Consider the following 16384-nt stretch of genomic DNA (forward strand, 5'->3'; position numbering starts at 1 on the left):
TTGGTATTAATATGGTCCCCAGTTCTACAGATATTTGCCATATATTTAAGAAAAATAAGGTTGCACTCATTGATTAAAATACAAATACAATATAGTATTTAATTGACTCAATCAGTAATTCGTAATTTTCTGTAACAAATTTAATATAGTTAGCGCTCCAATGTTAAAAAATATCTAGAGACGCAACGCAAAGACTTTACAGAAGTTCACGGGATAATAAGTTTCGCCTACAGTGAAAGAACATAGAGGACGACTTACAATATTATTATATGTGCAAATGACAATTGTTTTTGACGATATATTGTGCCATACGGCAAGGTTCTTCCAGGCCCATAGACCAATGGGATGGCAGGCCGGCTCACACAGAAACTTATCAAGACGGCTTTGTGTTCAATTGCGTACAAAATAGTTCGGGCTTTACTGAAGACTTTTAGATAAGAAAGATCCAAGAGTAATTCTCCTTTACTAACGTGACAAATTATTTTGGGAACAATCCCATCTTAGATTTTAAACTCAGGAACTCGAGACCTTTAACGACCATCAAACAGGAAGCGTCATCAAAACAAGCGATCTAAAAGTAAATGCCAAATTTGACGATCACGAAACAACAATACGGCGATCGCACGGAACTGTTCCGTGGAGGAAGTAGAGTAGTAAAACAAACAGTAAAAATAACTTATTTTATTATAGAACAAAACCAAGGCGTTCTTCACTTTATGTCCGGTCATTCATTATTGTTAGTTTCTGTAATAAAAGATGTCGCGGATTACTAGCCATTTTTTGATAAATACCTTTGATACGTGAAATAAGATAAGACAATATTTCCTGTGTACATGTTTGCTAAGGCGACAATAATTATCTAAAGAAAGTAAATAAGATAAAAATTAAATACTATTCCAAATTAAACTGCTTTAGCTTAGTGCACAAGTAGGCACACACACTTCGTACTTCACTGGTGCTGAGCTATTAAAATGCGTATTGTTATAATGGTTTATTGCTACGTACGCACCGGTAGAATATCTCTGAGACTTTCATTAAATGCAGACATTGATAGATTTATGTAGAAAAAGCAAACAAATGCCTTATGTCATCGTTTATATTAAACAGCTCTAATAGATATTACCAGAGGCGGCCATGGCCCAGCTACATTATAACAAGTCCAGCTTCGATGATGTTGTTTATTATAAGAAAATATATTTTGATATTGTGTAGAATTCTGGCAATCTGTAAGAGTACATAGACAATTTCATTATCTCAAAAATTCCCATTATAAGATTAATATTCAGATTCATAATAATTACAATTATCTTATCTGTAAATCATCAGTGGCAAAAAATTGATTTTGCTATTTGAATTTTTTGTAATACTCATGCTATTGTTTACAATATGAGCTACTTGATGTTTTTTTGGAGTAAATGTGCGAAATATTTGGTGTCATTGCCGCCCACACAAAATATAGTCCGCCAATTGCCCGCGAATTGAGCACTGAGCACGTTTTTATCTGCTTTATTTGTTTACATATTAAGTACTGACGTGGGTGTCTCACAGACGGTGACAAAACATATATGAGCTTTATTTAAGTTACCCCCGCGCCCTTCTCTGTATCTTCGGGATGCAACGCAATGATTGATCAGTCGAGCTAGATTACAGCATATATTGTATTATCTATGAGTCGAGCGAAGTCACAATATTGTTGAAAACCCTCGAAGTCAGCCCAAAACATTCAACGACTCAAAATCTTTATGACTTGATCTATTTGACACCACGATGATTAACTTGCACAAAGAATAAAAATCCAAATATTTTTGAACTAAAACCCACCTATCGTGAAGAAATGAAAGCTTTCTTAAAAAGAGCGAAATAGTAGCTTTTTGATTAGTACCTAATAAATGTTAACCTCATACGAAAATGTTGTTGTTTTTTAATTTTCCTTAGTAAATGAATAATAAACGGATCATATTGCAATTAAATCATGTGAATTTTAGTGAATATTAAGAACCCATTTCGGTTTTTTAAATAACCGTCTGATAGACGTCACGTCATCATTTATGATCTGACTAAACCACGTCAGTACTTAAAGGTTAATTCATTTCGTGCTTGACGCGAGGGAGGGTATCGTAAGGAAACGCAGGCACCGTTGAATGTATATTGACCATATGTGCATTGTGTAGCTCTAACAGTTTTCCTCGAAAGTAAATTAGCCTTTATTGCTGCAGTGTGTTATAGGGCTTTCAAAATTGTTGCCTGGATAATCGCTGTTGATTGAGATAACATTTTAGATATTACTATTTTTAATTTTCATAATCTTTTATTCCGCAAAATTAGCAGTGATTTTATTATCTTACGTTATTGATAAAGTATTCAGTCATCATACTAATATTATTAAGACGTATATTTTGTTTATTTGTTTTTTCCGGATTTATGCAAAGCAGAGATCGTACGATCGATAAGACACTATCAATAATTTTTCGTTACTTATTTTCAAAACAAAGTATTAACTTTTGCTCTTCTTGGAACTTACACGATTTGTAGGTACATGCGTAATGTGACTTTCTACATATAATGAATCAAACTGTTTCGATCAAAGAAGGAAAAAGAGAGGTTGATAAAGTATGTACTTGATTTGACACTTATTAAATTTTAATTAGAAAACTGTGTATGCGTAAACACGGGTAAACTTTCTTTTCTCTGCCTTTCATCCAAAGAGATGGATGAAGAAGAGTAATAGAAGTATACAAAGATGATTATACCATATGTTAATATATTATATCAAGGTTTGGAACATATTCCACCACGCTGTTCCAAGACGACTTGGTAGAATTCTTATGTGGCAGAATTTCTATGAATTTAAATACAACCTCACGATGTTTTCCTTCACCGCCGATCATGAGACGAATTATATACACAAATTAAGCAGATGAAAAGTAAGTGGTGCTTACCTGGATTGAGTTGCATAATACATATATAGCTAAGTGTACATGAATTTCGATATCTAAAGTCATTGACTAAAAAAAAATATGAATAATAATGATAATATTTCATAAATCACAACATGATTAAACACGCTTAATCTTTCTAATATTCAAATCATTAATGTGAAATCTTTAATTATTAAGACTCGAGCCTAAGCTCTTAAGTACCTTTATCAATTATTGACAAAATTATTCATGCAAAATTGCTCAATATTAAATCAGTATAACATTTTGATTATCATGTTTTTTTTTTTCTAGAATTAAGTTGTAACATAGAAATGTTCTGAATGCGTATTTGTTTACAAATTTTCTCTTGGTGGTAGGGCTTTATGCAAGCCCGTCTGGGTAGGTACCACCCACTCATCAGTTATTCTACCGCCAAATAACAGTACTCAGTATTGTTGTGTTCCGGTTTGAAGGGTGAGTGAGCCAGTGTAACTACAGGCACAAGGGACATAACATCTTAGTTCACAAGGTTGGTGGTACATTGACGATGTAAGGAATAGTTAATATTTCTTACAGCGTCATTGTCTATGGGTGATAGTGACCACTTACCATCAGGTGGCCTATATGCTCGTCCGCCAACCTATACCATAAATAAAAAAAAATATATAACCGACCGTATGTTTTCATTAAAAACAAAAACAAAGATTAACTCTCTTTTACAGAATGAAAACAGTTTCAATAGCGTTACTCCAAATCAAAATGACGTAAGGCAATGAATATAGCCAATATTACACTAATCGAAGAGTACCAACATCTGTTGACTGAGTATTCAATCCGCGATTTTTTAAGGACAGTAATTAAACAAGATAAATACAAAAGATTTGTCAAATGCAGCTGCAAAATATGTTGATCATTTTGAATTAATTTAACTATAACGCTAGTTGTAAATGTGTAAATACACACTTTTATAATTCTCTTTATAATTATATAACATTGCATCTAATTTTTAAAAAAGCCTTGGATCTTAATTCAGTAATATTTTCGTTTCTCAGTTCGATGGTGACATACTGAAACCGGGCTACCGCACTGTCGACTTTCTAGATGTCGAGCAGCCCGCCGCAGATCATTTGCCGCGAGATTATCCACAAGATTGGTACGAGGTAAGGTTATCAGTTCACTTATAGATTAACTCGTAGTATTCATTGAGACAGTCTCAACTCCCTATGTTCAAAATAATATTGGCCTACACTTGCCGTTTCTTTTAAATAGTTTGTAGTTATTAATTTGAGATACTAAGATTATAAGAAACAATTTCAAACAAATCTACATACATAAAATAAGATAACTGATAATAATCTACTACCAATTCCGTCCTAGTAGCAAGTATCCTTCGGGGCCCTAAGCTCTCTTATTATCCGCGTGAAGTCATATGACTATAATTAGTGGTAGTGCCACACTGCATACCTCTCGGTTGCAGTCGAATGGGCCGGCACGCCCGGGGAAGTACCACTCTCTCACTTAAAATCGGCGTGAAGTGGTAGCTATGCTACCGCGTTTCGTCCGGTAAGTGAGAGTTCCGGAGGCCCGATCCCTCTCCCCCCAAAACATGGTTGTGCAGAATTTGGTGACATTACCCCAGGAGGGTACCATCAGTGACTGCGATGGAGAATCCCTCTCTGGGCATCCATGCTTAAGACGTATACCGCCTGAGCAGGGATGCCCAGGCTGCCCTTCGAATTCTGAGGGGGGAGCAATTTTGCGCTCGCCACTGTTCGGGGCAAGCGGAGCAGGCATCATAAGGCAACCCCTACCACACTCGCTGTGGACTTCTGCAACATAAGGGGACTCAACTCCAACTTGAATGCCGTTCACTTTCACCTTGAGACGGCGAAGCCGGCCTTGCTCTTTCTTACCGAGACCCAGATATCTTCTCCTGCCGATACGTCTTTTCTCTCTTACCCCGGGTACAAATTGGAGCATACTTTTGTGCCACAAGCTGGGGTGTGCGTTTACGTCAGAGATGATATCTGCTCTCGACGCCTCGGCAGCCTTGAAGGGCAGGACCTATCAATTATCTGGCTGCGCGTAGACTGCGACGACCATCCGCGAATCTACGCGTGCCTTTATAGGTCCTATAGCGGTAATGCCGAAACCGACCGACTGGTTGAGCACGTCCAATTGGCTACAGATTCCGTGCTGCAGCAGACTCCATCCGCAGAGATCATTATTCTGGGCGATTTCAATGCTCATCATACAGAGTGGCTTGGATCACGCACCACTGATCATGCGGGTAGATCTGTCTCGACTTCGCTTTGTTTTATGATTTGACACAACTGGTCACCTCGCCAACGCGAATACCGGACGTGGAGGATCATACACCTTCCCTGTTGGACCTTATTGTGATACAAACACCAGCACATTCAGAAAGGAATATAACTCTGCCTCCAGGTCCTTCAAAAACGTGATAGCTGAGGCGAAGTCGAAGTACATTGGCAGAATTGGCGAGAGATTGGTGCGCTTCCCATCAGGAACACGTGCGTTCTGGTCTCTCGCTAAAGCTGTCCTAGGGAATTTCTGTCAGCCTTCTTTTCCATCTTTGCACAGGGACGGTGAGTCATTGGCCCATACCGCGAAGGAGAAGGCCGATCTTTTAGGGTCTCTCTTCGCGTCGAACTCGACTCTGGATGACCAAGGAAAGTCACCACCATCAATCCCGCGATGTGATACGACGATGCCGGAGGTTAAATTTCGGCAAAGTGCAGTTCGTAAAGCCTTGGACATTCACAAGTCGAGTGGACCCGATGGCATCCCTCCAATCGTGCTACGGACATGTGCTCCCGAGTTGGCACCGGTCTTAACGCGTCTTTTCCGGCAATCCTACGCATTAGGCGTCGTCCCGAACTCCTGGAAGACTGCTTTGGTGCATCCGATCCCTAAAAAAGGCAACCGCTCAGATCCGTCCAATTATAGGCCTATAGCCATCACCTCCTTGCTCTCCGAGATAATGGAGTCCCTTATTAACTGCCAGCTCCTGCGGTACCTAGAGGAGAATCAGCTGATTAGTGACCGCCAGTACGGTTTCCGTCGGGGTCGCTCAGCCGGTGATCTTCTAGTTTACCTTACTCACAGGTGGGCTGAAGCAGTTGAGAGCAAGGGGGAGGCATTAGCAGCCAGCTTGGACATAGCGAAGGCCTTCGATCGTGTATGGCACAAAGCGCTTCTTTCGAAGCTTCCTTCCTATGGGCTTCCCGGGAAATTATGCAATTGGATTACCAGCTTTTTGGCAGATCGGAGCATCAAGGTCGTTGTCGACGGTGCATGCTCTGACTTAAAATTCGTCAATGCTGGTGTTCCACAAGGCTGCGTTCTATCACCCACTCTGTTTCTTCTGCATATCAATGATTTGTTGCAAATCGGGAACATTCATTGCTATGCAGACGACAGTACCGTTGACACCTTATACACCGGCCGCGCTAATATTTCTCGGGAAAACGTCGAAGAAAACCGGAACAAACTTGTGTCTGAAATCGAGTCTTCGTTAAACGAAGTCTCGAACTGGGGCCGTCTAAATTTAGTCCATTTCAACCCCAAAAAGACGCAAGTTTGCGCGTTAACCGCTAAAAAAACACCATTTGTCGTATCTCCACGATTTGAGAACATCCCGATAGCCGCTACAGGTAGTATCGGAATACTTGGCGTTGATATTTCGAGCCTCGTTCAGTTCCGCGGTCAATTGGAAGGCAAAGACAAATTGGCTTCAAAGAAGCTCGGTGTGCTCAGCAAGGCGAGACAGTATTTCACGTCGGCCCATCGCCTAAAACTTTACAAGACGCAAATTCGGCCTCACATGGAGTACTGCTCTCACCTCTGGGCGGGTGCTCCCCAGTACCAGCTCCTTCCATTTGACCGCATCCAACGTAGAGCGGCTCGAGTTATCGACGATCAAGCCCTTTCCGATCTCCTTGATCCTTTGGCTTTGTGTAGAGATGTTGGATCACTCTGCATCTTCTACCGAATTTTTCACGGGGAATGTTCCGAGGAATTGTTCGGATTAATCCCGGCTGCTGAATTTCACCTTCGGACATCTCGACATGGGAACCTTCAAGAAAAGAGCCTACTCCTTTCTCAAAGGCCGGCAACGCACCTGCAAGCCCCCTGGTGTTGCAGATGTCCATGGGCGGTGGTAGTCACTTTCCATCAGGTGAGCCTCCTGCTCGTTTGCCACCTATTTCATAAAAAAAATTATCCTGTTCTTCTTTGTTAAATAATTTAAGAAATATATCTTGCTGATTATCTGATTAAGATTATTTTTTATTGCGTCCGATTAAATAAAATAAAAAAAGCAATCATTTATAGTAATCTTCGTCTCGATTCGTAGTAAAATAAATGATAATAATTAATACGAGCATAAAATAAATATTTATATTTTACATAGTAGGTACAAAAATATATCATTTCATGACATCATGAATATAAGAATTAATGACATTAAATATTTAAATATATACAACTAAATGGTGGCAATTATGCCAGCAGCATTTCCCCGTTGATCCGCAATTCCGATCCTTTTTACAAAAAAGGAACCAGCCCTCCAGTCACCAGTGGAGGCAATGAAGCGAGGTGTTATACTTTTCATGAATCTTTTTGCACCACTACTCCAAGGGCCGTTACGACAGCGAGTGGAAAATACCTAGAATATATGTAATGAATTAAAACCTAGGCAAATGTCAAACCCGGACCGACAGAGCTTTCGTGAGGAAGCTCTGAGCCTTATCCTGCTGCAAACGAATACTTTGTCACAAACTGTGATATTTTACTTATCCATTCATCTATCGCTAAACAAAAAACATTCGTAAAATTATTTAATTCTGACCGAGCTAGCTACAGTAACTGCACATACGTCTTGAAAATTTTGTTTCCATAATTAACTTTTGTTTATATTTCTTGATTGATTGTAACCACTTGCCATCAGGAACTTCATTTCTTCTGTTTAAATAAACTCAATTTAATAAACAATAGTCAAGGTAATACATTTATTAATCGCATTACGTTCTGGATTATCTGCAAAAGGTGCGGTAATGCTACTTAAGTAAAGGTCGAGAGATAAATGTATCTTCCGGTTATTAACTCTGTCATTATTTATTGTTTTTATCAATAGTTTATACGAAATAGAATGATATAAAGTAAGAAATATTAACTATCGTTTACATCGGCAATGCCTCACTAACATTGGAAATTACGATGTCCCTTACACTGAATTACTCACCCTTTAAACCAGAACAAGATAATACGTAGTATATATGATGAATGGGAAGAATACAGCTTACTCCTTCGACTATACTTAAACATAGAATTTATGACGACCAGGGTACCTACATAATCTTCTGGAATCTAAATTAAGAACCTATTGCGGCATTAAATTGTTTACATATAGATTCAAGTGCTTATACGAGCATACTTGAAATAACCTTTTTAATTAATTCTTATTTATTAGTTCCGAAAGGAGTTAGTGGTCGATCATCCCAGTGGACACAGAACGATGGAAACGAAGAGCATATTCGAAGGTGGTATGCGAGCGATCTTAGAGAAGAAAGACTACTACTGGAAGAGAGTGATGAACCATTACACGGTAGTAGTTGCTCTGCCAAAATATAACACGAGACACGCCGTTCCCGACGCGGCGTTCACCCAGCAGCTCGCTAGGGAAGCCTACAAGATATTGCATGACACGGAGTTTTCCGTACATCCAGAATGGTATGTTATGTATTAACTAAATTAGCACCTTGTACCTATTATGCAATTTGAAAATAACTGTTAATGGGTAGTGTATAATCTGTCCTTGTACGGACGACTCTAACGGACAGGCTACCAGCATGTCTACTCTCGCCAGTGGCTCTCGTATTCACGTGGTGCGAACGAGACTGTCACTGTCTGTGTGACTACTGAACGAATGACAGAACGAATGCTTGTACGAATGAATGAATGGATGAATAAATGCATACACTACAAGAAGTAAAGCGGCAATAATCCTAAACCCTTGGGCTTTTGTCGTCCCTACTCCTAACACAAGTGATAAACTTAAACGGATAAATTATTAAGAATATTAGCAATGCGGGGCATTACTATTATTTAAAAAAAAATGGGAAATTATTTTATTAAGTCCTTAAATAATACGTAAACAAAAATAGCAGCATTAAAAAATAAATACACTACATTCTATAAATACTCTATATGTAGCGTGTAGTGTCTTAATCTACTTAAGTATATACATTTCAGGTTGTACTGTCAATATGTCGATCCACATTTTGAGACAAAGAACGAAGAAATAATCCACTTCATCAAACGGAGACGAGACGAAGCTAACTTCGCTATGAGGAAAATAAAGCATCTGTTTTCACCAATTACGCCGTCTCTTCTGGAAAAAACTTACCAATGTAATTATAATTATTATACTTTTGATTCTAAGGCTTTCTTAGTTTAAATTTTTGTTTCCCACGCATTAATGCCTTAATGGATCCCTTAATTTACCCAAGCTGACGACACATTCTTAAAACATAGTCAAAGTCAAAGTCAAAAACCTTTATTCAAAATAGAAGTGTTTACACTTTCTTATTGACTGTCGAAAATCTACCATCGGTTCGGAATATAATACCTCAGACTTGAGAAGAACCGGCGAAAGAAACTCAGCGGGATTTTTTTTTTATAATGTCAATTTACAATTTAGAGTATATATATGTAGCATATAGGACACTAAGCAAGACCTATCTTAGTGCATAAACTGTATGTGTACAAATATTTACAGAGTGTATATGTACTCTATTCTCTGACATTCTCATAATCCGAGATAAAGTCAATTAGACTCATCCGAAAGCGTACAGGCTGGAAGACTTTACTTTCTTTCCAGGACGGGTGTGTCAACACTGTCAACTTTCAGACTTTGGTTTAAGATCTCAATAAGTTTTTGTTGACCCGACCTGGGTTTAAAGTCAAGAAAATCGGAATCGGCCCATTTTATATGACAACCAATATCCAGCGCAATAATGCAAGCAATAACACTCAAACTCAAGTTTTAACCCCAAACGTCACCCAAACCTAAACGATTGAATTGAAATTTTGATAAGAACATTTATCATTCGCAGCAATCTTTGACATTGTAAATAGACTTCGATTACCACTAATTATATCACATATATTAACTTATTGTACAAAAATATATAATGCTAATGAGTTATCTTTGTTCAGCACATCAACTATCACTGCGATCAGCGTATCCTCACTGACGCCACAGATAATAAATATTAAACTTTCCATTGTGATAAAAGCAAAATCAAACCATCCAATTATGTTATTTATAACTAAAGTATTTAATATACTTATTAATTTAATACAATTTTGTCCAGGTAATGAGGAATTAATGGCCCGCCTATGCAAGGAGATAATCGCCACTGGCCCGTGGATGGAGATGGACACCATCGAGGGAGAACATTCGCTGGGCTCCATTACGACGTTCTTTGCTAGCGGTATTTATGTCAACCAATCGCGGTCATTATACTGGTAGTGTAGGTTTCTCGATATGGCTGACGTTTTTGTCGGTATTTGACAGATATGTTCATCGGTTAATTTATTCGATCAAACGTTATTTATCAACTTCGTATGGTTGCGGTTCAACTGCTACATCAGACATCAATGTGGTATTTAATACATAAGAGTACATTAAAATCGCCCGTCAAAATACAGTCTACGAACTTTTGTAACAACTATCATAGGAGGTATATATTTTTTCTATGAAACAAAACTTATCACACATACCATAAAATGAAAGGTAGCTGAAATAACAGTGGCAAGTCACCTCAGACTAAATTATCGCTAAGAAACGACGCGAACGTGAGTATGAACTTTTTTTTTTATGGTATAGGTTGGCGGACGAGCATATGGGCCACCTGATGGTAAGTGGTCACCATCACCCATAGACAATGACGCTGTGAGAAATATTAACTATTCCTTACATCGTCACTGCGCCATTAACCTTGGGAACTAAGATGTTATGTCCCTTGTGCCTGTAGTTATACTGGCTCACTCGCCCTTCAAATCGGAACACAGCAATACTGAGTACTGTTATTTGGCGGTAGAATAATTGATGAGTGGGTGGTACCTACCCAGACGGGCTCGCACAAAGCCCTACCACCAAGTAAACGTAACCACCAAGTGACGTACTAGAAGTGTTAGTTTGAACTGCAACAGAAGGCTCTCCGCAGAGAGCGGGCTGACGCGCTGGGCGGTGCGGCGCGCGACGAGCGCGCACGCGGAGCCGCCGGCGGGCGCGGCGTGGGCGCGCGGGCCGCGCGAGGCGTGGTACCGCCGCGCCGCCGCCGCGCCCGCCGCGCTCGTCGTGCACGCGCCCGTCGCGCCCGCGCGCGCGCGCCGCAACTCCTACCTGCCGCCGCCGCCGGTCAGCCGCTAGAAACACAATCATCATTATCAATACTTAGTATAACACAAAGTCGCTTCCCGCTGTCTGCCTCTATCTTTCAAATTACGCATCTGAATTTGATACCTCTAATGAAGGTTTTTATATATGATACATATGTCAATACAATATTAAAAAAAAAACAAGAAAAAATCTGTAGTACATGCAGTATCAGCATTGTACCCGTGCCGAGCCCGGGGCGGGTCACTAGTATGGGGTTTACCAATAGGGACGCTTGAACTTTGACAGCTGATTACGGCCATGTTGTTTGAGTGACAGCTGTCAAATGCAGTGTGTTATATTCATTCCGTCCTCCCAAACCACCATGGCAGGTTACAGTGTCGGGCAGCACGTGCAAATCATAAAATTGTTTTATGAAAATGGGTCTTCAGTTCAAGCAACGTTCCGCGCACTTCGCCCGTTTTACGGTCGCGATGATCGTCCTGCCGAGTCGACTATCCGTCGATTGGTGGACGAATTCGAGTCAACCGGTTCAGTTAACAATCAGCCGGTTCCCGTGCGTCAACGTAACGCGAGATCTGCCGAAAATATCGCCGCTGTGCGCGACAGTGTCCTCGAAAACCACGGCAGTCCGGCAATTTTGGGCCGGAGGCGTGATTAGTCCGTATTTTTTCGAAAACGATAATGGTGTGGCCGTCGATGATAACCAACTTCTTTTGGCCTGAAATCGAGAATATGGATCTGGACAACATGTGGTTTGATGATGGAAGGTCTGCACGAGCAATTTCTGGACATGGTCATCTCGCGCGGAGGCGACGTGAACTGGCCACCGAGATCGTGCGATTTGACCCCGCTGGACTTTTTCTTGTGGGGTTTTCTTAAGTCGCAGTTCTATGCCAACAAACCGCAAACCACAGATACCCTCAAAGTCAACATACGCCACGTCATCGATCAAATACAGCCCAATTTGTGCGCCAGAGTCATCGAAAATTGGACCTTTCGTGTGTGCGCCACCAACCGAAGCCATGGCGGTCATTTGAATAATGTCATATTCCATACATAATGGGGTCGATTGACCTTTCAAATAAAAAAAAAAAATCACAAATATCTCTCCTACATGTATTTTTTTTTGCATTTCAAAGATCAAGCGCCCTTAATGGAAAACCCTTTAGTATATAAGTCTGTAATGTTAGTTTTCACCAAGACAGGATCATCATCATGTACTAATCATATGTACTAAGACATGCCTAAATTTAAGAGGAATCATTATCATAATAAAACTGAATGTAACTATCTTCTTTAAAACAAAAATATTTACATCTATATTAGCGCTGAATTTTAATACTAGTTTTGCGGTTACTCAAAAAAATGGTTCTAAATTTAAGGTTAAATGTCTTATAAGGACACAATATTCCACAATAATAATCCTTTGCAATTAAAAGCTTCCGTGATTTTCTTTCACAAAGTAAAACTTCAGATAAAAAATAATGAAATGATTCATATACAGTAGCCGAATAAATTTCTCGTAATGAATTTATGAAACGACGAGAAAGATCAGGGTACCTGAGTACTTAAGAGAAATTTGTAGAAATTGAACAGAATAATCAAAACATATGGCCAATTAATGGCCTCCTTTTTCTGAAAATTACCTAAAATCTAATCGAAACAATACTTCAAGATAAATTAGTAGTTTTATAAAAATATAGTTTTTAATGAAAAGTTTTATATTTTTCGTGCAACTCCATTTGCTAGTATTGTATTAATTTTCAGATTTGATCATCGTCGTTATCAAATCTCTGTATCTTTTTAATCTACGATCGAAAAAAAAAATAAAGTATCGATAACCGTTTAATGTATAATCGCATTATGCATGTTTATGATCATCATTTAGTCTCGTATATGTCGAATTTTTTTCTAGTTGTACGTACATATTAATTACTGTTAAGTCAAACGGCACTGACCCCACTAACAGATGGCTTTCTGGCGTAATTTCATATATGACGTCAATAATATTAAAATAGACACATACTTTTAAAACAATTAGGTTTATTCTTAATAGTAAATTTTGGGTTAAAAAAATAAACCCGTCAAACTGATTGTTACACTTAAAACTATTTAAATTTGACAACATTAAAAACTACCCAAGATTGTAAGGCATACATAATTATTTATAGCAAACTTATGAGACAAAAACCGTTGAGTTAAAACATTACTAATAATAAATGCTTCCAAAAATATACCAATCTTATCAACTTCCTGCGTTCAAGAAGGTAAAACTAACAAATACATTTTCGTATTATTTTATTTTAGAATATTAATTGAAAAAGACCAATTCACATACCAAGAAACGTGAATCATCTAACATCTTTCTTTCCACGCCGTGATGATTGTGCAATTTTACTTGAGATTTTCCCGTTGCGCAATAATCTAGGAGTTTTCAGACATTTAGTATTATCTGGAGGGCGGGCAGCGCATCAGCTTTCATGTTGCAAATTTAAAGATGACTTCAGAAACTTTCCTTAGATTGCAAGTTTAACCATCTTACCATCAAATAACAAGAAGTTTTAGTTCCTTTATTAGAAGTTTTAAGCCTGCTAATTGAAAATGTTCTGACATCCCAGCTGGGCGAGCGATATGAGTGGCTCACGGCAGCGCGCACTGTGGGGCACGCAAGCGCGGGCGTGTTTGGCGTGGCCGGATACCACTTCCACCCCAAGCACTTGGAGGACCTGCTCAACTCCGTCACTAATTTACGTATACTGGATGACGTAAGAGAATTTAAACTATATCATTTGTCTCGATATCAAAAAGCACTATTCTCGTTATCTGATCAAAATTTTGCATCATTATTTAGAGATTCTAAAATTGGTCTTTAAATTTTTCATTTCCTGTACACATAAAATAGCATAATAAGGCCATGAAATTCGTAAGTATGATCGTTTTATTGAGTAGAAACCCACTAAGGAAGGAATTTTCAAGATTCCTTTGAAAATTGGGGATGAAATAGTGTTTGAATATTTGTAAAGAAGTCCTTTAGTTTTTAATTAGAAACATAAAACTTTCTTTTTGGGTTCCTGATTTAATATTAGTAGATATGTATTTAAGCGTATTTAAATATTCCAACCCAAAGGGAAAACAACTAGTGTGTAGTATAAAAAAAGGTTTTAAATTTACGTAATATAAAATAGTTAATGTGTTAATATATTCAATTTTCAGGCAAGCAAAGATACGGGCAAAGCTAGCTTATAATACAATAGTAAGCCTTTGTAATAATTTGTTCAATTTGTGATCATTTTACCCCATGCTAGTGCGATGAGGAGGACGAAGACGATTGCGACGCGCGCTGTGACGGCAAGGACTGGTCGTGCGTGCTCATCGACGAAGGCGCGTGGATAGTGTCCGCCGTGCGTGACGACGACGGCGAAGAGGAAGACGAGCCGCTTAGGGAACACCTCGCCAACTCGCACCCCGCAGCCATGGCGGCGCTGCTTAATGCTAACATATTTAAGTTGAGCTGGGTACACGATTACCAGGGTGTCTGTTTCCCGCCTAAGAATGAAAAGATATATTCGGGAGCTCCGGTTAGTTGCAGACATTTATACATAAAATTCGTTAACATTACAAAAGCTAAGAAGTGAATATATAATATATTTAACCAAATAACCTAAGCCATCATCACCTTCCTTAGAAATCTTCAATGCGTATTAAGCATATAAAATAAAGGAAAGCAGTGTTTTTGCTTGCTAAGTGACTAAGCCCAATAGTAAAGTTCATTTGGTGATCACTTCGTAATCATTAGATATTCTACCACCGAACAGCAAATCTCAGCATTATTGTGTTGCAATTTGAATGGTGGGAGAGCCAGTGTAACTACAGGCATAAGGGGCATTTGATCTTAATTCCCGAGGTTGGAGGTGCATTCGCAATGTAAGGGGCGGTCAATATTTCTTACATCATTATGTATGGACGTGGTGATCACCAAAAGATAGTCTATTATCCCGTCCTAGATGGACGGGATAATAGACTACATAATAAAAAACTATAACCAAAACAAAATTTGCTACGAATTTTATTAACTTTTCAGTCGCTACCTTCATTGGTGAGGTCAGCTTGGCATTCTGTGAAGATGCTCGTACGCGCCACTGAACATGTTCTCACATTTGCCACTTTACTTTATTCCAGTGAGTTTGTTTAAACAATGGTTTTGTTCGTTAAGGCTTTATCCATTTTGTATTCGAATTATAAAGTTTTAAATAAAATATTTCTAAACTAAGTTTGATGCTACCAAAGCAAAAGGTTCGGTATGTTTTTCGTCGAGTCCAATGGTAAACACAGACGTTCTTAACATGACAAATTAGTGGTACTTGTCTGTAATAGGTTTGAAACTGAAATTGTCTGATAAGTTTCTCATCTTCTAATCATTTAGCTAGTATATATTTAACTAATATAGCTTACTTATTTTTCTATTCAAAAAGTAGTTCTAAATATGACATTCGTTTGAATCTATTTACGAGTTCGTAGATTGAACCCTAGTTTGTATTAAATAATATATGCGATGCTGCACATATGATAGCTTCACAATTATTAGAGGGGCTGTAAGTACGACTCGTGTGAAATCCAGGTGTTCCCGTGGCGAGCGACACGGAGGCGGAGAAGGAGAAGCGTCGGCGGCGGCTGCGGCGCGACTACGAGCGCGAGAAGTACGAGCGCCTCTACGACCGGCGCGTGCTCGTCAACCGCACGCGCTTCGCCGCCTGCGACCGCTCGCGCGCGCTCTACGACCTGCAGGTGCGCGCCCCGCCGACACTCACGCGGGGATGCTGAGCGAAGCCATTTAGGCTATGGCAGTTTCATTTATATGCTCTATATACCTAATTTCTTGAACATTGATATTATAAAAGAACGCGTTTCAGCACTAATCTTATGAGACAAACGTAATCATGTCATAGAGTCGAGATGGCCCAGTGGAGAGAACGCGCGCATCTTAACCGATGATTGCGGGTTCAAACCCAGGCAAGCACCGCTGATTCATGTGCTT

The 16384-nt window shown here is 39.2% G+C and overlaps 1 protein-coding gene across 1 annotated transcript in view; it reads left to right on the forward strand.

Moving 5' to 3' along the window:
• Positions 1-16384, forward strand: part of LOC124534691 (voltage-dependent calcium channel subunit alpha-2/delta-3-like) — a 31084-nt gene that overhangs the window by 12587 nt on the left and 2113 nt on the right. Inside the window, exons 13-21 of the mRNA XM_047110672.1 lie at positions 3971-4078; positions 8413-8672; positions 9195-9352; positions 10319-10438; positions 11174-11367; positions 13968-14114; positions 14655-14927; positions 15431-15527; positions 15968-16134. Coding sequence (XP_046966628.1) covers positions 3971-4078; positions 8413-8672; positions 9195-9352; positions 10319-10438; positions 11174-11367; positions 13968-14114; positions 14655-14927; positions 15431-15527; positions 15968-16134 — 1524 coding nt within the window. The remainder of the gene's footprint in view (positions 1-3970; positions 4079-8412; positions 8673-9194; positions 9353-10318; positions 10439-11173; positions 11368-13967; positions 14115-14654; positions 14928-15430; positions 15528-15967; positions 16135-16384) is intronic.

This window comes from Vanessa cardui, chromosome 13, assembly GCF_905220365.1.
Source record: "Vanessa cardui chromosome 13, ilVanCard2.1, whole genome shotgun sequence".
In the NCBI taxonomy this organism is placed as follows: Eukaryota; Metazoa; Arthropoda; class Insecta; order Lepidoptera; family Nymphalidae; genus Vanessa; species Vanessa cardui.